A 23,449-nucleotide genomic window follows, 5' to 3' on the forward strand; every position below is an offset into this window, starting at 1 on the left:
TTGGGGCCTGCATTGGCTTATCTTTAAAGCGGGAGCAACACACTGATGCTCCCTGACCCCCTCACAGTGGTCCTGGTGGGGCAGAGAGATCCCAGATGACAATGGGGCATGAGGACACGCAAGGCATACACATCATCTCTATTATCACCACACTTGGCAGTGAGTTTGCACCTTGCTTGAGAGCACAAACTTGGCCCCAAAGGCAGTAAGACCAATGATCGAAGGGTTCAAATTCCTGCCCCTCATTTCCCAAGAAAGAAAAATAGTTCAAAATAAAACCTGGGGCAGACAGAACATTCTTAGGTTTCCTTCCCAAGTAACAAACATTAGCAGAGCTGGCCGAACACTTCCAATCTCATCTCACTCACATCTGGCCTCTGCTCGGCCCGGGGCCTCTCTTCTCAACAGGCTCCCCAGGGCTCCTGCTCCAGCAGCCCAGGGGTGGGGAGAGGGGTAGAGAAGGGGCCGCCCTATAGACACATTCCAGATAAGGAGCCATGCATTCCAGCTGTGGCCCAGGGGCTGATCAGCAGAGGGGAAGGTGGAAATGAAGATGGGGCTAACTGCCTGGCCCAAGCTCATCTCCACACCCCCACCGCCAGCATGGCAGCACCCCACTGAGCAGACCTCTGGGCAGCAGCGCCTGTTGCCTTTGGCAGAGAGAGGATTATCGCTTGCAGAAGAGACACTGGCCTCCTGCTTTGCAGCTCCCCAGGCCAGAGGGAGGGGTGCAGCACTTAGTGCTTGTGAAACAAGGGAGGGTCCCCTGCAGCTTAGCAGCAGCAGAGTCGCTCGGGGGCCCCACCTAGAGGCTCACAGTGGGTGGAGAACTTGGATGGAGCACGGGTGTTGGGAGGTTAACAAACCGGACATAACTGCAGCACAGAGAAGTTGAGTGGGAGAGGTTTGGAGGCTCCAGGGAACCCCTGGGGCAGGGAGGGGAGATCCTGGCAGAGCTGCGAGCTCCTGCTGCCCTCATCTCCCGCAGGCTGAAAAAAAGGCCCGCAGAGGCTGTGAACACCCTGCCCGCCCATGCATGCGTGCATGTGTGCATGTGCGCATGTGCGCACCCTGTGCAAACCGTGCGGCATCTCCTTACTTGAAGAAGCCCCTGTCCGTCCTTCCTGGGCCATTGGAAGGACAGTTGTATGGCAGCTGGCCCGGTCTGACCTCTTCTCAGCCCTGAAGTCAGAGGTCTCTGGAGACAAACGTCAAGCCATGAAAATAGGGGTTTAGGTTTGACTCTGCCTGCCAGAGCGGTTCAGCCAGGCTCCTCTTTGATTATCCCTGTTTACTGACACAATGCCAATGCCTCCTCTCCCAGTGCCTAAAAAGAGGAACTGATTGGCTGCTCCCTTCAGGCATTGTGCCCCCCCCCCCCCCATGCCACCTGCTAGGTCCCTGTCATCTTTCTCAAGCGATAGACCCCTGGCTCTGCTCTCTGGGCCTCAGAGTTGAATTTGCTCCACACCAGTCCTGGGACCCATTCATCCTCCCAGCAGCTTTTATCTTCCAAAGAATTTGCTCTTAAAAATGGATTTTTGGTTCAATATCCAGAGAGTCCAAGAGTATCAGGACCAAAGGTCAAGCTAAACTTATGGCTGGAACGGAGCTGACATTAGAAAGTAATTTGTCAAATCACTGAGCATATATGAAAAAAAAAGAGAGTAACAAGTGTTTTATGTTAAATAAACACTTTTTAATTTGGCTTCCAAAGTAGGTTTTTCTTATTACACAAAGAATGCAAACACGTTGTAGAAAACCCAGAATATCCAGCAAACAAAAATAAGCACAAAATCCCCACAATCCCCACCAGAGTCTTCTGATACAGAACAACCCGGAACATCTCCAGATATAATCTTTCTTGTCACGTACTCAGGACACGTGTGTATATTACAAAATGGGATGGCATTGTATACACTCCGGAAATGGTGCTGGTTTACTTCAAATAGAATGCCATTTTCCCAAGTCAATGGGTACATTCCTAGAACACCATGGGGTAGACTCTGAGCCCCAGTGACCTAGCTTCAGGAGCCCATGCAGATTCTGGCCCCTCCCCTGGTCTCAGGCTGCCCAGGTCTTAGTGTCCGGGGGACTTCACCAAGGCTGCCTGCTCCTCGGGCTTGCCTGGGAGATGAATCCCTACTGCAGTCCCACTGCAGCAGCTCCAGCACCCCAAAGTGGGAGCAGCACCCCAGCTCCTTTGGAACATGCCACCTGGTCAGCACATTTGCAACACAAGAGCAGGAGCCTAAGTCTCTCTAATGTGCGCAAATCTCCAGAGGCTAGGAGATCACTCCACTGGGGTCAAGAGGCCCCTCCAGGCCCTACCGAGCATGGCCCTCAGGGCCTCTCTGGCTCAGGTTCTGGCCCCAACCAAGGGCTGTTGAGACGAATGGACGGATCCAGTGATCAGAAAGGTCCACAGGGCCTCGGCCTTCCCAAGCACCGAGGAAGTTGGGCGGAGACTTGGGATCCTGAGGACCTGGTAGATGGTACCCGTCCATGAGGGACTACTGGTGTTCAGGCTCAGAATCTTGGGGATGGGTGCCTTGTTCGGTGCGTTCATTTCTGTCTGCCTATAGTTTATTCTCTCTCCCCGCCCCCTTCCTCCCTTTTCTCTCCCCTCGCTATCCTTCCTGCTGCTGCTGCAGATCAGAATGGAGAACAAAGCCATGTACCTGCACACGGTGAGCGACCGGGACACCAGCTCCATCTTTGAGGAGCCCTTTGACGGCAGGAGCCTGTCCAAGCTGAACCTGTGTGAGGATGGTGAGTGTCTCTGGCTTCATCTTACACTGCAAGCCCTGCCCTGCCCCCCATACCCAAACCTGTCATTGCCCCAGGGCAGCAGTGACTCCCCCCCCCACCCCAAGTCTAATACTTCCTATATGGAACTTCATGCTTTGAAAGGTCTTTTAATTGACACATCTCTACATATCTATGTGACCTGCAAGATGTGTATCCATTTCACAGGTGAGCTGGTGGGGCTGGTGTTTAAGGATCGTACAGCCCGTCTGTCACGGAGGCATTCCAGCACTGAGTCTCCTGACTCCTAGGGCAGGCTTTTTGCCTCTTTACCTTCCTCTCCTCTGAGTAGGTCAGGTGGGGTCAGGCAGAGGCATCTGAGCTAGCGAGCCCAGACCTCAGGTGAAGAGCCCCCAATCCATTTCCCAAAGTATCTGTGAGGAGAGAGCATACCTTGTCAAGGTGCTCAACCTCCCTCTAGGTCTGAGGCTCCAGATCAGGCCTGCAGTAGGGAGTTCCCCATGCAGTGACCCACTGCATCTGTGGGAAATGGTTATTTGCTAAAACTGAAAATTCAACAGATGCTTCCTCCAAAGGAGCCCAAAGCACCTTGCTAACAGACGGAATCCTGTATACCCAGGACCAGCTCGACACTTAGTAGGTGCTTAATAAATGCTTGCTACATGAATAGACACACTCCTTTTTGCAGTGAGCACAGGGGAGGACAGTATTGTTCCCACTTCAAAGCTGAATAGAATGAAGGTTACAGAAGAGTCTCATAAAGACTTATGGCCAATTAGGTAGAGACAAGCTGTCATAGAGTTCTCCAGAGAAACGGAACCAAGGGGATATATATGTATATACAAAGTTTTATTATGAGGAATTTGCTTACATGATTATGGAAGCTGAGGAGCGTCACAATCTCCAACTTCAGACTGGAGACCCAGGAAAGTGGGCAGTATAATTTGATCTGTGTCAGAAGGCCCAAGAACCAGAGGAGCCAATGGTGTAAACTGCAGTTTGAGGGCTGGAGAAGATGAGAGGCTATGTCCCAACTCTGTGGGCAGGCAGGAGGCAAGAAGCAAATTGCTCTGCCTTTTGCTCTCTACATGCCCTCAACTGATTGGATGCGGCCCACTCCCACTGGGGAGGGCAATCTGCTCTACTGAGCCCACCAAGTCAAATGCTGATCTCATCTGGAAACACCCAGAAATGATGTTTCACCTGTTTGTAACCAGTCGAGCTGACAGGAATTAACCACTACGCAGGCCTTTATTCAAGGCTCTTTCAAACACCATGTTTTCTCTCCACTCTGCTAGCTGCCTTTGTCTCAAAATTACTCAAAGACAGAAACACCTCCCCATCCTGCTGTAACTGTGTCTCTCCTCCTACAAGGTGCCAAGTGCTGGAAGGGCAGTTGGGTAGCTCAGAGATGCAGGGATCGGGGACAGTCTCAGCAGGGAGAGGAGACAAGCTTTGGGCTCCTGACCAATAAGCCCCCACAGCCTGCCCCAGTAAACTGCCCACCACTGTAGCTCTTCTTCTGAATTCCATTCAACAAACATAATTGAGGATCTTCAATGTGTCAAGCCACGGGAGGGGTGCCAAGGATGCTCCAAAGAGAACTTGAACCATCCTTGCCCTCCAAGGGCTATGATCTCAGCCGAAGGGACTGGCCTGGGGATAACTACCCATAACATAAAGTAGGCAAAAACATGTGTCAGCATGGTAGTCTCCCCTTTATCTGTGGTTTTGCTTTCCACAGTCTGTTCTCCACACCAAACTGTGGTCTGGAAGCAGATGACCCTCCTTCTGACCTATTATCAGAAGGCCAATCACAGCCTAATGCCATTACAGTGTCTTGTGTCATTCACCTCACTTCATCTCATCACATAGCCATTTTAGCCTCATCACAAGAAGATGGGTGAGTGTGTATAATAAGATACACTGATGGAGAGAGAGAGACCACATTCACATAACTTATTACAGCATACTGTTATGAATGTTCTATTTGTTATTTGTTATTGTTGTGAATCTCTTACTATGCCTGATCTGGAAATTAAACTTTATCACAGCGTATGTATATAGGAAAAAAACAGAGTACATACTGGGTTTGGTACTCTCGGTGGTTTCAGGCATCCACTGGGAGTCTCGGGAGTATCCCCTATGGATAAGGAGGGGACTTGGGTACTGAAGTTAGGAGAAGTATTTCCAGAAAAGGCTTTAAAGACTGAACACAATTTTGTAACAGAAGAGGAGGGTGGGGAAGGGAGCCACCAGCTGTGTCACATCAAGCCAGGTCAGTGTTTCTGTCAGGTTCCTGTCTCCTGGGAAGACTGGGTTGCTGGCCAGTGCTCAGCACTCCCCCATCCACATAGACCAAGCTGGCTTTCGTATCCTTGATCCCGCCTACTCCCTACCATCCCCTCAGGAAAGAGGACTGGCTTGGCAAGGAAGAACTGGGGTACAGCACAGTGGGGGAGTCTGGAGGACTATTAGGGCCAGCCTGGGGTGCCAGCTGGGGCAGGGCAGGGACCCCAGGGCAGGGAGAGGCCAAGGGTTAGAAGCATCACCAGGCCTCATACCCCTTACATCATCTTGCTGTCTTTTTCTGCACCCGAGATTTAAAAAGACCATTTGGACCAGAAGGACTGAAAATAATAGTAGTCTCAGTGACTGTGCCTTCCAGCCCCCCAGCAGGGCAGGGATCCCATCAGAGAACAGTTTTAGAGCCCTGCCAGTAAGAATCCTCAGGGGTCTCCTGAGGCCCGGCCCTCCTGAAATATGGACACAAGTGGGAAGATGAGAGGTGGAGGCTGACTCACCCCTCCAGAGCCATGTGACCTGACTGGGTCACATCCCTCTCTGGACCTCAGTGTCCTCATCTGCCAAATGGGGGCAGGGCAGAGGGGAGGTCTCTGTGAGGTTCTGTCCAGTTCTAGAATTGTGTGTGTGGAAACAGATCGGGTCATTGCATTCAGGGTGTGGTCCTTTGAAAACTTAAATTGGAACATGAGGCTGCCCTGAGAAAGCTCACAAAACATCCCCCCTCAATGAGAGTAATAACCCAGGTGCTAACAGTAGCCAGGGAGGCTGCGGACATTCACCTTGACCCTGCTGGCATACTCACCTGGGGCCTGTGCTCCCCGGAAGGTTGCTCTTCCACCTCCTTCCAGTCTTTGCTCAAATACCACCTTCCCCATCAGGCTTCCTGTCCCCCTGCACTCCCGGCCCTTGCTTCTCTTTTTCCTTTCTCCCACAGTCCTATTCCCCCCAACACATTATGTAATTCTTATTTTATTATGTTTATATTCATTGTCTGTTCCTTGAGGGAAGAATATAGGCTCGACAAAAGCAGGCACCTCTGTTTTGTTCACGGATGGCTCTTAAGCCTGGCACATAGTAGGTGCTTACTAATTCTTTATTGGGTGAATGAATGGCTGAATGAATGGACATTGGGTCCTTGAAATCTAAAGGTGGCAAAACAAATACATCCTAAGCCTGATCTCTAAATTGTCTGGTCTCCCCCACTCTTCAGTGACCTGGCCTCCAGGCATGGGGGTGGGGGGTCGGTGTGAGGAACCCAGAGAGACCCCAGTGTTGAGATGAAATCAGCCACCTAAGCTCATGGGTTTCTGGTTTGACTTTCCCCACCTTCCCTTTCATTTCTAAGAGGAAACCAGTAAGCTCTGACTTGGGGAAATTCAAGCCAGATTTGATCTGTTTCCCCAGGATTTTGTTCTTTGATCCTCATCTCTGGAGAGTGTAACTGGAGAGGGAGAGGAAGGGTTGTGGGGGGAGAGGGAGGCTGATTGGAAAGCAGAGGGGGGACAGAGATGGGGAAAGGGAGGGAGGCGGGAGCTGCCTCATGGGCCCTGGGTAGATTTAAACAGTATCGTCTGGTAGGTCTTGCAGGGCTCTGAGTCCCTTCCAGGATTTTCCCCTTAAAGGAAAGTAGATGGGGAGGAGAGGTAAGTGTCTCCTCTTAGCCCTGGGGTTATTAGGATCTGCAGAAGCCAAGTAGCAAAAATTCAGCCCAGATATTAAGGTGTGACTCAGACTTGAACGCAGGGGGGACTTTAAAGACATTAGGGCCTCAACTTGTTATTTCAGGGGTAATACACTGAGAAGCCCCCTCCCCTCCTCTCCCTCCTCCCTTTCCTAACTTGTCTTCTCTTTCCCTCCCACCCTGTCTTTATCTCTCCCCTTCTTTCCCTGTAGCCTGTGAGAAGAGAAGGGGAGGGGCTGTTACCTGCGTTGGTTCCTCTGTCCCCTCCCTAAGAGGCCGTCTGGCCCAGTTTCCGAACTGTGCATTGCTACACCCTTCAGGCCCACAGTCCCTGCTTCCCCATGTCTAGGGACTTCTCCCCACTCTGCACCCCTTGTTGGGCCATGTCTCAGGACCCCGCCTGCTCCCTTGGGTCTGAGCTGTCAGCCTCCCCATCGGAGCTGCCCTGTTGACAGGCAGGCCCCAAGGGCAGGGCAGCCCCCTCTCTGTGCCACCCCAGGGGAATAGCTTCCCTTCCACCCGTCTCCCTGGAATTGCATGGAAGGGCTGATGGCAGAATGCGACCTCCAGGGTCCCCGCGCCCAGCTTCCCGTGACCTCCACGACCACTTCTACCTCCTGTGAACAGAAACCCAAAAGGGGGCCTTTTGGCAAGCAGCTGGACCTGCTTGCCCCTCTCCGCTCTTCCCTCCACTCTCACCTTCCCGGGTGGTGCGGCCTTTCCTTTCCTGCCTGCGTAGCTGTGGTCTCCTCTCCTCTGTCTGGCGCCGGGAGGCGGAGAAGGCGGAGGGCGCGTGTGGGTGGTGTTTGGCCAGGCCTGGCTCCTCCACGGCCCTTCCTGAGGGCCAGAGAGAGGTGTTAGTGTCAGAAAAATATTGTAGTCATGCTCACCCCGTGGCCTCAGACACTCCACCACGCTCGCGGCGTCATCCGGCGGCCACAAATGGGAGGCTCGCGGGGGTAATGAGTTACACATGCTCCTGGCCTCGCCCCGACGCCTGCAGCCAGGCTGCTCGCGGAGTGGAGGGCCCGAGGCCCCCGTGCCGGCGTTCCTTCCCCCATGAAATTCAATTATTCTCCTCGGGGAACCCCCTCATCTGCCTTCTCATCAATCAGAACACCCTGGTTCATCTTGGCGCAGCTTAGCGCTGCCGGGAAGCCGCCCAGGGGCAGGGGTGGGTTTCCTGGGCGGGTCTGGCAAGGGCCCCCGCTGCGGAGGGTCACCGCCCTCTACAGGTTGGACAGTCCTGCCGTGGAGCGGGAGGAGAGCCGAGGTATTAACTGGTGCAGCGACTCGGGGTTTTATCCATCCATGTTCCCCAGGGGGCGGCCAGGCCGGGTCTGGATGCTGGGTCTCTCTTGCCCGAACGGGCTGTCCCTCTGTAAGACGGGGAACGGCCTGGGGAGGTGACCGGCGTGTGGACATTGCAGTTTGGCCGGTCTGGGCTCAGTGCAAGAGTGTCTTGTGTTTTGCGCCCCACTCCTTCATTCCCCTAGGCCACCATCCACCCGGCCCTCTGCCTCGCTGGGTTGGCCATTGGGGAGCAGCCCTGGCAGGAGATGGAAGGATGGAAGGCAGGGAGGGCGGAAGATTTATTCCCCCAGGTCCTGCCTTAAGGGGTCATCTTGGGCGGCCAATGTCCTTCCACCAAGGTCACTGCCCCTTATCAGCCACCCTCTCCACCCGGTTTTCTCCTTCCAGGGTCCAGCAGCTCTTCCCCTCCTTGACCGTGGGGGCTGGGGTGGTCGCATCCAGAGGGCACGGCTCTAGCCGTGGTGGGCATTTCACACCCTGGCCACACTTTGCACACATTCCTTGATTAAATCCTGGGCCATCTGTTTCACTGGGGCCTTGACTTTCTAATCCTCAGTGTCCCCATCTACAGAATGGGAATGATGTTACCTCATGAGAGCCGTGGGAGAATCAATTGACATAACCCACGTAAAGCACCTTGTGCACAGTAGACTCAAGATACACATTTCACTTCCCTGCCCTTTGGGGAGTCCCCTGTAAATCCTGGGGAAGTGAGGAGGAAGGAGAGCGAAAGAGGAGGTCAGGAGAAACTGTGGTCTCCCCACCCCAGGGTCTCCCGGAGACACCCATATCACTTCTTAGGGTGTCTTAAGGCTGGTTCTTACCTTCTGCTGAAGAAACCAGAGTTTTGGTTAGGGGAATCCCTCGTGAAGCCTAGATTTTCGGGAAAATCAAACAAAGTCTTTTCATCCTGGTCCCCAGCTAGTAGAATTGGTAGGTGATTTTCTGGACCCTGAGGGCTGCTGGTTCTGGGGCATGTGTGAGTCTATCCATTCCCCACCCTGATCAGAGGCAGGAGGCTCCCAAGGGCCTTCCTGAGGTTTGCCACCAGAAGAATGAAGGGATGAGTTCCATTGTCCCTGGGTGGAGGCTGGTGTCTTGTGGAGGGAAGAGTGGGAGGAGCCCAGAGGCCCCAAGGGCTCCTTCCAATATAAGGGGGCACAAAGGGACCCTCTCCTCCCTTCCCTCACCCAAGCCCCCAGCCCCTAACCGTGGCATGCCATGCAGCGTTACTCTAGGGAGTGAGGGCAGGGAGGTTGGCTCTGAGGGGAATGGTGCTGACCTGACCCCTGGCCTGACACACTCCAGAGTGGGGGTGCCGGGAGGAGGGCTGCGTGTCAGCAGCACCACATGTGGGAAGGAAGCTGCACAATGTACCCTGAGTAAGGGTGCTGACCGGGCATGGCTATTCCTCATCACATCACCCACTTCTCCCCACCCAGAGACCCTGCTCAGATGGTTCTTGGCCTTCATTCCCTTGCTCATTCATTCATTCACTCATTCTTTTTTTTTTTTTTTTTTTTTTTTGGTCCTCATCTTTCAATAAGAAAGGTGCTTTGCAGGCCCCCTACAAGGGCTTTGTCCTGGCCACATGCAGGGAGAGGGGCCAGGAGGCATGAGACATGGTCCTGTCCTGTGTCATTGCACTGTCACTGTGGTTAGTCCGTCCCCTGCTCCCCCCGCCCCCTGCCCCCATGGTAGACCAGCAAGACATCGATCCATAAGCAAAGTTTACTTACCTAGAGATGATCCAGTGGGAAAGACACTCAGAGTTTGGACCACGTGGTTGATACAGAGCAGATACAGCCTCACTCGTCCCAGGCACCCTAGTCCAAACTTAACATCCTTAATGGTCTTGTCTTTGCGGGGATGGCATTGCATGGTGGTGAAACCCCACAGCCCAAATCCACAGGGTGAATTCCAACCCTAGCTCTGCTGCGTGCTGGCTGGGAAACCCCAAGCCTGTCCTTAGCCTCAGCTTCCCCTCCTCTAAACCGTGAGATAATAGCCCCCAACCCAGGGTTATTGTAAGGGCTACCTGAGTAACTCCACATCAAGTCCTTTCAACAATACCTGATATATACGGAGCCCTCCATCCATGTTTGATCATAGGAGAAGTATGGTTGCATCCCTCTATTTTTCTGCTTCTGCCCTGGGGTCTTCCCAAGGCACCCTCCTTCCTCCACATTCTGTGTTCTCAGTCTCTAGGACAGTCAGCTTCATTCCCACCTTGTTCCCAAGTTTATCTGGTATTGCTTCCTGGTGTCAGACAATAAACAACATGACTGCTGCCCCTTGAGTCTAGAAGCCCCAGCTTCTCTCTTTCTCTTTCCCAGGCCCCCATGGTCCTTGTCAGCCCCTCCATTCACACTATGCTGCAGCTGTGTCCATTTGAGTCCTTCTGGACCATAAGCCCCTTGAGTGCAAATGCTGTCTGCTTTGAATTCATCTTAATATGCCCAACACAAACACCTAGACACAAGACACCATAGACACAAGATGCCCAGCACTGTGTCTTGCGTATGGCAGGTACTATTGCTTGTTGAATGAATGTATGCATCCCTGTTCACCAAATCCATAAGTACCAGGTGAAGGAATGCTTAAAGAGGTGAGTTTAAGACAAAAGCAACAGTGACTTCATTCATCCTAAGATGGCAGGTTTTATGGTACTGCTGGTGCATGCGGAAATAAAAGGTCATGGTTCCTGCCCTCAAGTGGCTTAAAGTCCCCTGAAGACACAGACAGGTAGACCAGTACTGCATTATAATTTGATTCATGCTGTAATGGAATTGGGTGCAAAGTATAGACAGAGGGGAGAAGAAGGGGCCCTAAGTCGGCCTGGGGGAGAAAGGAAAGCGTCCTGCAGAGATAGCTGCTGGAGTGAAATATGGAAGGGCAGAGAGCAGTATGCCTGCTAGAAAGGGCAGAGGAGGGTTCCCCAGTCAAGGGAGGTAGCACAGAGCTCAGGCTGAGGAGGGAAAGTGGTGGGAGGTCCTGGACATTCACTTTTTTGAGCTCTGCTAGGCCAGGCACAGCTCTGAGCGTTTGACAGGTATGAGCTCATCTGATCCTTATGCCAACCAGTGAGATGAGTCCATTATTATAGCCAAGTGATACATGAGGAAAGCAAGGCTCAGAGACCTGGTAACTTGCCTGAGCTCACAGTTAGGAGGGACTGGTGTCTTTGTTCACTTGGGCTGCCTTGGCAGTCCCACAGACTGGGTGGCCTATGAACCACACACATTTGTTTCTCACAGTTCTGAATGTGAGATGTCCAAGTTGAAGGCACAGGCAGATTCCGTGTCTGGTGAAGACCCTCTTAGATGGTCTCTACATAGATGACCATCTTCTTATTGTCCTCACGTAGTGGGCGAGGAGAGGGAGCCCTTTGGGGTCTGTTCTATAAGAGCCCTGATCCCATTCATTGAGGACTGGACCCTCATGACCTGATACCCTCCCACAGGCCTTTCCTCCAAGTATCATCATGTTGGCTGCAACAGATGAATGTGGGGGGATACAAACATTCAATGTATAACGACTGGAATCAGAATTAACTGAATCTACCACCCACACTCTTAATTGTATTGAATCTAAAGCCATGGGAGGTCTTTTGTCACTTCCATAGGAATTTGGGTCTCTAGAGGCAATAGGAGGCCAGCAAAGGGTTTCAAAAAAATGAAAGGGGAAGGTCTCATTTCCATTTTTAAATGGCCACTCTGGCTGCAGGAGGACATTCGATTTTTCCAGCGTTACCTCTGCTGAGCCATTTCGGTGGGTGGGGGGAGAAGCCAAGGTCCAGTGGATTAAGTCTGGCTTGAAAGAGAGAGTGAAGACCCAATGCAGACTCTGTTTTCCCAGTGCCTGGTCGGGAGGTGGGGGAAAGACTCAGCCGGGTGGTAGCGGGGAGTGTCAGGTAGAGTCGGGTCAGATAATCTAGGTGAGAAATTCTGTGCCTCCATAGTGGTGAAAGCAGTGGAGGAGGGGAGAGGCCACACAGTGTTTAGATTAGTGCTAATGGGTGGACAGTGTGCGGGAAAGGAGAGGAGGTCCAGGGAAGGGGCTCTGCTGAGAGCCATGCTGAAAGGCCTAAGAGCTCAGGAGATGAGGGGGCAGCAAAGGAGGCTGAAAAGGAACAGCTAATGAAAGAATCACATGAGTGTTGAGCCCTGGAAACGCAACCAAGTAGAAGTGTGACCAACGGTGCCAGTGTTGCTGAAAGGTCAAATTGGAGGAGCACTGAGCATTGGCCGTCAGACTGAGCCACTGGAGATCCATGGTGACCTGACGTATTAGTCAGCTTGGGCCACGTAACAAATGGCCACAGACTGCATGGCTTTAACAACAGCCATTGATTTTCTCACGGTTCTGAGCACTAGAAGTCTAAGATCTTGGTACAGGCAGGGTCAGTTCCTCCTGGAGCCTCTCTCCTTGACTTGCAGTTGTCTCCCTTGTTGGTGTGTCCTCTTGTGGTCTTTTCTCTGTGCACACATGCCCCTGGTGTCTCTTTGTGTGTCTGCCTTTCTTCTTATGAGAACACCCGTCAAATTGGATTGGGGCCCAATCTAACAGCCTCATTTTAACATAATCTCTTTAAAGCCTGTATCTCCAAATACAGTCACATTCTGAGGCAGTGGGGGCGAGGGTTTTAACACAGGAATTTGGGGAGGACACCATTCAGCCCCTTATACCTGGCAAGAGCACTTTTGGCAAAGTTAGATGGGAGGAGGCTGAATGGAGTGGGTTCAGGACAGAACAGGAAGAAAATTGAATGCAGTGTGTCCTTGCGATTCTTCCAAGAAGTTCTGCTGTACAAGACGACAGAGAAGTGGAGGGGAATGGAGATCAAGAACGCGTTTTGTTTTATTTTAAGATGGAAGAAGTAGTATGGTTTATGCGACGGAGTGATGCTCTGCAGAGAGAAACACTGGCTAAGTAGACGTGCTGGAATTATATCCTTGAGAAAGTATGAGAAGGAATCTGATGTGAGTCAGCAGTTGTTGGCTCAGGCAAGAGCATACACGGTTCGACTACAGTGACGAAAGGGAAGGCAGAGTGCTAGGGCCTGGACTCAGGTCAGTGGTTATGGTGTGGGGAGAGTTTAAAGAAAGCTTTCTTCTCATTGCTTCTGTTTTCTTAACTGGGAAAGCAGAAGTGAAGATGGAGGAGGAGGCATGAGACAGGTGTCCAGGGATGAGCATGTGGTTGGCCTAGGAACAGGTGGCAAGCCCCTGGATAGGATCAGAGCCCACTTGGGTCTAGCGGTCACGACCTTAAAGTCAGCCCAGCAAGCATGGCGGCGTGGTTTTCTGTTTCCGGCTATGCTCAGCTTTGTGGAAGGCAGGGCAGAGCCACAGAGTTAGCTCTAATCAGATTTAGTTTGGCCAGGTGTGAGGATGCCAGAAATAGGCAAGGAGATTGAAGGTGTGTCTAGCAAGCGAATAACACAAATCATGAAATGTAAGTGGGAAAAAAGAGGGAAGGAAGGACTGAGGGGGGAGATGGGGGAGGGGGTGGGAGGCACGCAGTAGGGTCCAGGTGAAGTCAGGGAGTGCCAGAGTCAGAGTTCTTGAGGGAGCCCCCCTCAGGAAGACAAGAGAGGTGGTAATAATGTGGGACGTTTGAAATGGAGATTAAGAAAGAGTTTCGATTATTGACAAAACCAATAGAAATTAAATGTGAGCCACATATGCAATTTTAAACTTTCTAGTAGTGGCTTAGAAATGTGGAGACACAGATGAAAGTAATTTAGAGACATTAATATATTTTATTTGCTCTAATATATCCAAAATATTATCATTTTGATATGTAATCACTATAAAAAAACGATTGAAGTATTTCTATTTTTTTTCCCATGCTGAGCCTTCACAATCCACTGTGTATTTTGCATTTCAAGCCCGGCTCAGTTTGGCCCACATTTCAAATGCGTCAGGGCGGAGGTTGAAATCAAGAGAGGAAAGGAGGTCACGAGGAGTTTGAAATGGAGACTGAGAGGGAGTGAGAGTGAGAGCAGAGAGGGGAGGGGTGAGCTGATGTCCCTTAGCAGCAAGAAGAAGTGTGCAGTTGTGATGTGAGAGTCCAAGATGGGGGTGGGGGGAGAACATTCTGGAAATAGCAGTGAGGAGCAAAGAAAAACACCTATTGTACCCTTAGGCCAGTTGTATGAGAATAGGAGGGAGAAAGCCACTCTTGGGAAGGCAAGGGAAATAGGTTTCAATTAGAACAAAAAGAAGAAAGTGAAAGAAATACTCAAAGCGGAGGTTGACAAAATTAGAGATTTTTTTAGAGGACAGGCTGGGAGGTCCAAGGGCTGCCCCGTGGGAAGGTTTCAGTATCTGGGCAGAGAAATGGCCAAAGGAGGATAAACAAGGCTGTTTGGGGATTTGCGTGGGTGATGGGGAGGCCAGAGGGTTCTGGGGCTTCTGTGGGGCTGCTGGAAGTCAGGACCCAGGACTTGGTGAGACTGGTCATGCTGGTTTCAGCAGAAATGGTTGGTGAGGCTGTGTTTGTAGGAGGGGTCTTGCCAGGAGCGCACAGAGTCCTAGGGCAACCTCTCTGCCCACCAGGGTGACATGTGGACGGGGTGGGGGGCCTCGTCCTACTGCCTCAGCAGCTCTGGAGTTCATTTTGGCTCTTGTGAAGGTGAGGAAGCCAGGGGAGGCCTGGGAGGGGTTGGGGCCGGTAGCAGGATGGTGAGAAGTGATCATAATGGAATGATTATATGGGGGCTCCCTCTGGGTGGGCATGTGGCACAGGCAGGCCCTGTGCTCGGGGACTCAGTATATTGTCTCCGTTCAACCTCAGTACATATTATTATTCCCAGTTTGTGGATGAGAAGGTGAAGTCTTAGATGAGGTCAACTGCCCAAGGTCACCCAGCCAGTCAGAGGTGGAGCCTAGATTTAAATATGCCAGGCTGTCTGGTCCTTAAACCCCACCCTCTGTGCAGCTCAACTCTTCCCTCCCGTGCCGGGACTTGGGGCCCCTGTAGGATCACTGCTGGTGGCAGTGAGGGCTAGGAGCGTGGGTTCTTGGAGTTTAAGGTTTCAGAGGTGGAGACATTCTGGGGGATGACAAAGCCAGGGTGGGGCCGTGGGAATAAATGGCAGCAATGCAGGAGACAGATGGAATGAATTATTCCAAGAGGTGACGTTGGCAGGAAATAGATAAAGTGCAAATAGGCCTGGACGAGAGCACAGGGACAGGGTCTTAAATGGCTTCAGAGGGAAGTCTGGGACACAAACCTCAAGGCACACACGAACCTCTCAGGTCAGAGAAGTGCCTTGCCCTCCCCAGCGCCCCTGCCCTTACTACCTTGTGGGACATCTGGCCTGGAGTCTAACTGCCATATGCAGATTCCGCCGTGGGGTTTGGAAGATATAAACACAGCTGTGAGGACGGGGCCCAGCCCTGCAGACGTGGTTGCTGGTTAATTGAGGCTCACAGAGCTGCTGCGGGGGTGGGGTGAGGGAGGGGGCGTGTGATGATCCCAGCCTCCGCACAGTGTCCCGAAGCCTCTGTGCTCCTTGGCCTTCCCACTTCCTGCTTTCTGGCTTGAGATCCATTCAAGTCAAGAAATCCAAGATGTTCCGAGTGCCCACGCAGAAGCCTTGTCTTTAGAAATTGCGGTTAAGAGAGGAGGATGCAGGAAGGCGGCTGGCTGCTGGCCTCTCCCGACACCTGGGTGTGGGCTAGTCTCTATCATCCACCTGTCACCTTGGGGGGCACAGGGAATCTAACTGATGGAGGAGGGACTAGGAAAAGAACATACTAGAGACCCAAAGGGGATAGATGGCAGCCATCGGCTCAGCAGGGGCAGACTGAAGAGAGTTACTAAGGGCAAAGGAAACTGAGGACAAGCTTTCCTGATGAGGGCCATACACCCCAGTTTGCACGAACGGTCTTGGTTTATGCCCGCTCTTCCCCCCTCTTTTTTTTCTTAACATATAATGTATGATTTGCTTCAGGGTACAGGTCTGTGAATCATCAGTCTTATACAATTCACAGCACTCACCATAGCACATACCCTCCCCAGTGTCCATCACCCAACCACCCTATCCCTACCCGCCACCCTCAGTAACCTTCGGTTTGATTCCCGAGATCAAGAGTCTCTTACAGTTTGTCTCCCTCCCCCAGTCCCATCTTGTTTCATTTTTACCCTCCCTACCCCCTATGACCCCCTGCCCTGCCTCTCAAATCCCTTGTATCAGAGAGATCATATGATAATTGTCTTTCTCTGGTTGATTTATTCCACTTAGCATAATAGCTCCACCCACGTCATTGCAAATGACAAGATTTTGGGGGTTTTGATGGCTGCATAGTATTCTTGTGTGTGTGTGTGTGTGTGTGTGTGTGTGTGTGAGAGAGAGAGAGAGAGAGAGAGAGAAAAATATCTTCTTTATCCATTCATCTGTTGATGGACATCTAGGTTCTTTCCACAGTTTGGCTATTGTGGACATTGCTGCTATAAACATTCAGGTGCACATGCCCCCTCGGATCCCTACATTTGTATCTTTAGGGTAAATACCCAGTAGTGCGATTGCTGGGTCATAGGGTAGCTCTATATTCAACTTTTTGAGGAATCTCCATGCTGTTTTCCAGAGTGTATGCCCGCTCTTTCTGCATAGTGATTAATAGAGCACAATTTGCTCTTAAAAAGTTTCTTTGTTTGAAGATGATCTCATGGTTTGTCCATAAGTGAAAGTGAACTTGACCTTGTCCCACTTGCCTGGTGAGTTGTATTTTGGCGTTTGGGTTCTCCAGTACCGTTTGACTTCCATACACTCTGCCAAGTGTGGGAATTCATTTCTTCATTCCAGAGTTATGATGACCCCGCAGCTCTGACCTAAGGATATCGATTAAGATGTAAATGCAACGTCTAAAGTATGTTAAACATTTCCAGGGTGTCCAGGGGGAGTTGCTTCTAACATTTAGGCTTATATTAGGGGTCCCTGAAGGGTGTTGATGGATAGAGATAAGAAAAGCGTGGTCTTGCCAGTGGATGGATGTGGACATGAGAAGATGTGGATGTGGACATGGACGTGAGAAGATGTGGACATGAGAAGAGCCTGCCCACCTGCCTTGCAGATGCCCAGGGCTGCCCCTGGGACTTTGGCTTGTTGAGTGTGCCCTTTCCCTGCCCTCTGCAGATGGTCCTCCTGGTAAAGGAGTTCTGTTTTATGGTCAGGAATAAATGGTTGTTCTCACGACTCTATTTATAGAGAAGTTTTTAAAGTTCCAACGTTCTGTTTGTAGCTAGTTTGGATCCTTGATTCTAGGAGGTGACATGCCCTTTTTTGAGGGGCAAAATTCCATCAGCGAAGGAAACCCAGAGATGGAACAGCACTTGGGTACCAAGGTGACTCGAGTGGTTAGGGGATCAGTCCTACCGCGAGCTCCCTGGCTGCAGGTCCTGTGTTGGGGTAAAGCTGAGATAAGGGAGACAGCCATGGGGTTCTCCTGATTCTCTCCACATTCTCCTGCATGCACTTGTCATTGGTCTAGCACGGGCTAGCTGAGGGAAACAGAGCTTCCCTTTCCATGGCCGGACTAACTGGTCCATGCAGGTGGAGTCCGGGAATCAGCAGTCTTAGCCACTACCTCTTGCTCAAGAAATGGTTGCTGAATGAATGAATAAACTGTCCTTAGGCTCCTTCCCCTAACTTCCCCATTATGTGCACCAGGACCCCAGCCCTGGACCTCACATCTCCTTTCAACAAGGCCAAAACATCCCAGCCCTGCCACTTTGGGTAAATTATCTAACTTCTCTGAGGCTTAGCTGTATCATCTATAAGACAAAAGTAATAATACTTGCCTCCGTAAGTGTTGTGCTTAGAATTAAATGTTATCTAAGCGCTCAGCCCAGAATAGGTGTTTGGGGGATGGAAGATGTTATTCTGTTGTGTCCCATTGTTGGAGGTTCCAAAGCAATTTTAAAATGTAGGGTTTGGGGAGCCTGGATGGCTTAGTCAGTTAGGTGTCTGCCTTCAGCTCAGGTCATGATCCCGGAGTCCTGGGATCGAACCCTGCATTGGGCTCTCTGCTCAGTGGGGAGCCTGCTTCTCCCTCTCCTTCTCTATCCTGCTCTGTCTACTTGCACTCTCTCTCTGTGTCAAATAAACAAACAAAATCTTTTTTTTTTTACTTCTTTTTTTTTTTAAAGATTTTATTTATTTATTTGTCAGAGAGAGAGAGAGAGAGAGAGTGAGCACAGGCAGACAGAGTGGCAGAGGGAGAAGCAGGCTCCCTGCGGAGCAAGGAGCCCGATGTGGGACTCGATCCCAGGACGCCGGGATCATGACCTGAGCCGAAGGCAGCTGCTTAACCAACTGAGCCACCCAGGCGTCCCTAAACAAACAAAATCTTAAATAAAATAAAATGTAGGCATTATTATAATAAATAAATATAATATAATAAATAATAAATAAATAAATAAATAATGTAGGCATTATATAATAATAATATAATAAATATAATAAATAATGTAATAAATAAATAAAATAAATGTAGGCATATGGTGAGGCCAACAGGTCAGGGGAGGACTGCCATTGAAAAGATGGCTTGTGAGGCTCCTGAGTGGCTCAGTCAGTTAAGCATCTGACTTTTTATTTTTTTTTTTAAGATTTTATGTATTTATTCAACAGACAAAGATCACAAGTAGGCAGAGAGGCAGGCAGAGAAAGGAGGAAGCAGGCTCCCTGTGGAGCAGAGAGTCCGATGCGGGGCTCGATCCCAGGACCTGGGATCATGACCTGAGCCGAAGGCAGAGGCTTTAACCCACTGAGCCACCCAGGCACCCCCCAAGCATCTGACTTTTGATTTCAGCTCAGGTCATGGTCTCAGGGTTGTGAGATGGAGCCCTGCAGCAGGCTCTGAGCTGAGCAGAGTCTGGTTAAGATTCTTTCTCCCTCTCCCTCTGCCTCTCCCCACCCACTTGCTCTCTCTCTGTCTCTTTAAAAAAATTAAAAAGAAATAAATATTAAAAAAAAAAAAAGATAGTTTGTTGCTCACACCACCCCATGCCACGGAAGGGCTTGGGTGGGTGAGACAGTGTGAGTGAGCTTGGGATGCAACAGCTTGAATCATTTTGGTGGACTCTGCGACCTACAGCTGTCCCTGGTTGTCTGGTACCCGGCTCTGGGCTGAAAGGGCAGGTGCTCAGTGGTCTGGAGGGAGGAAGTGGTAAAGGAGGTAGTGGTCGGTCATATGGGCTGTTGTCTGGTGGTCACCCCATGCCACAGGAAGGGCTTGCCGGCAGGTGAATGTCTTTATTTGGGCCATCCCTGGGAGGGGCAGTCTCCGCAGTCAGCAAGGCCCCAGGATGTTTAAGTACCAAATACAGAAACTAGAAAACATGGTTATTACAAAGGCCCAAATAATGGTTTGGTGTACCCAGTAAATCTGCATTTAGTTGATGAGTGTCATTTAACCACAAACAGCCAATAGATGTTAACTGAGCTCCTGCTCTATAGGCCAGGACCTGTGGGATACAGAAATGAGTCATAGACGCTGCTCTCCGGGAGCTGACCCTTCACGAATCTATATTTTTGTGAGTTGATTTATGGAATGACTGTTCACATTATTACCTGTACATAATTGGCCAGTTTCCCAACAAAGCTCTATGATGATAACCGTTGCTGGTTCCAGACCTTAGCAGGTGACAAAGTGTGAGTGGATCCAAGGTCCATCATCTTCGCTCCGATCCACTGAACCCCTTTGGCGGCTCAGCCAGCTCTGTTTTCCGAGCTGGAGGCTGCTGAGCCTGTAGGTTTCAGGGACACTTCCTGCTCGGTCCCGTGCAGGTGACATGCATTGGGATCTTAGCCTTCCTCTTCCAAACCAGATACCCAGATGGCCCTCCCAACTCAACTGGGGACACTGGGGGAATGACACAGGGGTTGTTAAATGTATCCATTCCTGCCCTGAGGCTAGACCCATTCACCAGACCGAGGTGACCAGGCGATGGGAGGGAGGTTCCTCCAGCGACCAGGGAAGAGCAGGGACTTACAACTGAACAGAGCTGAGCCCTGGCTTCCACACTGCAAACACATCATCAGATGACTTATTTCCTCTGACAAGGGGCCAGGAGAAGAATTGGGAATCTTTTCGAGAGGGACCCAGGGCCACTCTGTAGGAGTGTCTTTTGGCCTGAATTTAGGCAGAACCCTAAGCCCGCTGTTTGAGTGACTACACTGACAGCATTTCTTCTAATCCATGCCCTGCCATGGTGGGCAAGAGTGGGGCATCTTCTACTGACCCAGGACCCACTGCTGCTTCCTGGGGACTCCATGGCCCCTCCCTTCCTCCTGGGTCCCTGAAACCCGCCAGCTCACCTTGACTGCCCTCATCTCCCCTCCCACCTGGCTTTCTCTCTCCATTCCTCAGCCCAACTGCAAAATAACAGGCACCCCAGCCAGAGTCCCTTCCTCCTCCCACTTTCCTCCTACTGAAAATAAGCACACAAGCCCTTGTTTTCAAGAATTTTTATGCAGAGTAACTTGGGAAATATATAGGGACTGAGAATAATAACAAATACTATAGGGACATTACAAAATTGCAAGATATCTCTAGAAATATGAGAAGAAACTGTCCTAGATCATCAGAACATCTAAACTGAATTAGCTCTGGCCATCCTGCCCTCCACGAGGCTCCGTTTCCTAGAAATGGATGTGAATGTCTCAGACTCATCTGATCACGCAGAAGACCGTGGTCACCTTTGCCTGCCACTCTTATCTGCCTCGAGGACTCAGATCTGTGGGGCCACCAGGCACAGGTGACTGGTGTTCTCTGGATAACAGCTGGTGGTTCAGGACCCTCCCAGACTTAGGTCAGGTTCGAGGGCTGGTGCATGGCTGTCCCCCGTGGTGTCTCTGCCTCACACCCTCCTCTTCCCTTTACCGAGGGAAAGCAAAGAGTGTGCACATTCAAGCCAGAAAAGGGACAGCAGCTTCAAAGACAGAGGTTATTTAGGGCTGCTGAGTACAATGAACAGTGTGAGTGGTGAGTAATCAGAGTGAGGATGATGAAGTCAGCCTTGGGTGGTTTTAACAAGATCCTTGGATGAGATGAGCCCCGAGGTCCCTCCCAGCAATCAATCCTTATTTCCACCTACTGTTTATGAACTGTGGGACCAAAGAGAACAAAAGGAAAGTGACTGAGTGTTTGTTGTTGGTAAAACTGAAGTAGGTGACCGCTGAATCACTTGCATCCTGTTTTCTATGTTGTTTGGAACCCAGTTCTTTGGAATGAAGTAAATACTCACTTTTATCAATTTGTATTTTTTTTAAATGGGAGGAAAATAAATTCAAACAGGTAACTCCTCAAACGCACTAAACTTATGATTAAGAAATTGAAAACCTATTTTTTTCAAGGAAAGGCTAAACTGATGATAGGGATAGCTCAGAATGTTTTCCCGTGTCTCACAGTTAACACAAGACAGAGGCAGGCTTTGAACCCACCTCTACAGGGCCCCAAACTCACGCTTTCCCCCGCAAGTGTATGAAGAAACGGGAAATCAGAATTGCCAAGGCTCCCACCACAGTGTGTCCCTGACACCAGGGACCATCTCCTTCTCAACTCAGCAGTCTGGGGATGAGTGGCTTAGAGATAAATTTTCCTTTTTTGTCCCTTAACCCTTGCTCCCATGCCCCTCCCCACCCTTAGCACACAGTACTTTAGCCCAAACTTTTTGCAGGGTCAGGGAGGCAGGGAGACTCTCGTTGCCATGATTAAAAGGAACCTTCACAATTTTAACCTGGGCATAATAAAGCTGTTTGAGAGAACTGCATTTGAATGTATCTTATTAAAAAGGAATCAAAATTAAAAATCTAAACTAAGCTCTTACAATAGTGAGGCTTTCATGGATTTTCCAAGAATGTGTCTTCACATTCTCTTTTGATATGACAAATGCCTTACTCCCAAACTGTGTATCTCTGTGCCATAGATGTGTGATTTCATCTGGAATCAGAATCAGAAGATGCAGGGGTGGGGCTCAGGCCCCAGGATGGCTAAGAAGTTCCATGCACGATTGCCCTACTCAGCCAGGATTAGCGTCAGTTCAGCCCTAATGAATTGCTCCCACAGTTTACCTACATGGGCTCTACGTGGCAATCTGATGCCGTGGGTGTACAAGGAAAGCCAAGATTTTGTTTAACTTAATTTTAAGAACAAATTTTTGCTCAAAAATGTGTTTTCACAGCCATCAGAAATGTATCAACTATTCACATAAGACAAATGTAAGACAGGACCTTTGCAGCAAAAATAAATGGTTTACACATGTCTTCATTCCTGCAAAGAACCTTATTATGGTCCAACTGTGTGCTGGTTGAGGGGTAGAGAGCAGTCAATGAGACCCACCTTGCCCCCAGAGGACCTTTTAGACACGTTGGCGAATAGGTGTAAATAGACAATTGTGAATAATGAGGTTAGTGCTAGCGATGTGGGCAAGGTTCTGACATCATTCTTTCAGTGGCACCTAATCCCTAATGTTCTACCTTCTAGAGTATTTTTTTTTTTTAGATGTATTTATTTGAGAGAGAGAGAGAAATAGTGCAAGCGGGGAGGAGGGCAGAGGGAGAGGGAGAATCCTCAAGCGGACTCCATGCTGAGCTAGGAGCCCAGTGTGGGTCTCAAACCCAGGACACTGAGATCTCGACCTGAGCCGAAATCAAGTCAGCCGCTTAACCAACTGAGCCACCAAGGGGGCCCCTAGAATATTCTTAATCTTGAACATCTAAAAAGTTTGGCTTTGCTTCTCTATAAAAGAATTCTCCTCTATAAATGAAACCAATTTCGTCTTGCAGTTTGCCTGTTGTACTGTGATTTAATTACTCTTACAGAAGTGGGTGTTTCTCAGAATGTGGCTATATACAGTACAGTCATACTCAAGAGGACTTTAAATGATATGCAGGTATAAATTTGTTTTTTTCAATAGCTAGGGGATTTATTTTAATGTGTCATAGGAAGATACTAATTGTCCACTGACAATGATACAAAGTGTCCTTCACAAATAAGTGAAAGCTCAAAAAAAAAAAACCCCAAAAACCAGCCCAGAGATACTGGACTGTTGCAAAATTGCGCAGGCAACATGCAGACAGAATGTCTGGAGGTGGGGAAACCATCGATCTGCTTCCAGCTGATCAGGAAGCCATAGGCCCCATGCTGAGATAAACAACATCTTCCAGCCCGGCACTCAGGGGCCTGCTCTGCAAGTCACTGTGCATTTATTTTTTGGTTTCTACTTGTTTCCTTGGAGCCACTGGCTTTGCCCTCCCCAAGCCCCCTTGGTTTTCTGATCTCCTGCGAAGCCAGGCTCTCTTCAGGAGGCTCCTACAAGATGGAAAAACCTTTCTCTTGATTCCCCTAGATCTTGGCAGAGTTTTTT

General features: G+C 50.2%; 1 protein-coding gene across 2 annotated transcripts in view; it reads left to right on the forward strand.

Moving 5' to 3' along the window:
- Nucleotides 1-2,648: 2,648 nt before the first annotated feature.
- Nucleotides 2,649-23,449, forward strand: part of SCARA5 (scavenger receptor class A member 5) — a gene marked incomplete at its 5' end in the record, with an annotated part of 117,842 nt that continues 97,041 nt past the window's right edge. The window contains one exon of one of the 2 annotated variants that reach the window (XM_080797598.1): nucleotides 2,649-2,772. In XM_080797598.1, the coding sequence (XP_080653724.1) occupies nucleotides 2,661-2,772 (112 nt within the window). The remainder of the gene's footprint in view (nucleotides 2,773-23,449) is intronic. The other variant, XM_080797597.1, reaches the window with a different exon arrangement.

The sequence above is a fragment of the Martes martes genome (genome assembly GCF_963455335.1).
Source record: "Martes martes genome assembly, chromosome: 2".
Taxonomy (NCBI): Eukaryota; Metazoa; Chordata; class Mammalia; order Carnivora; family Mustelidae; genus Martes; species Martes martes.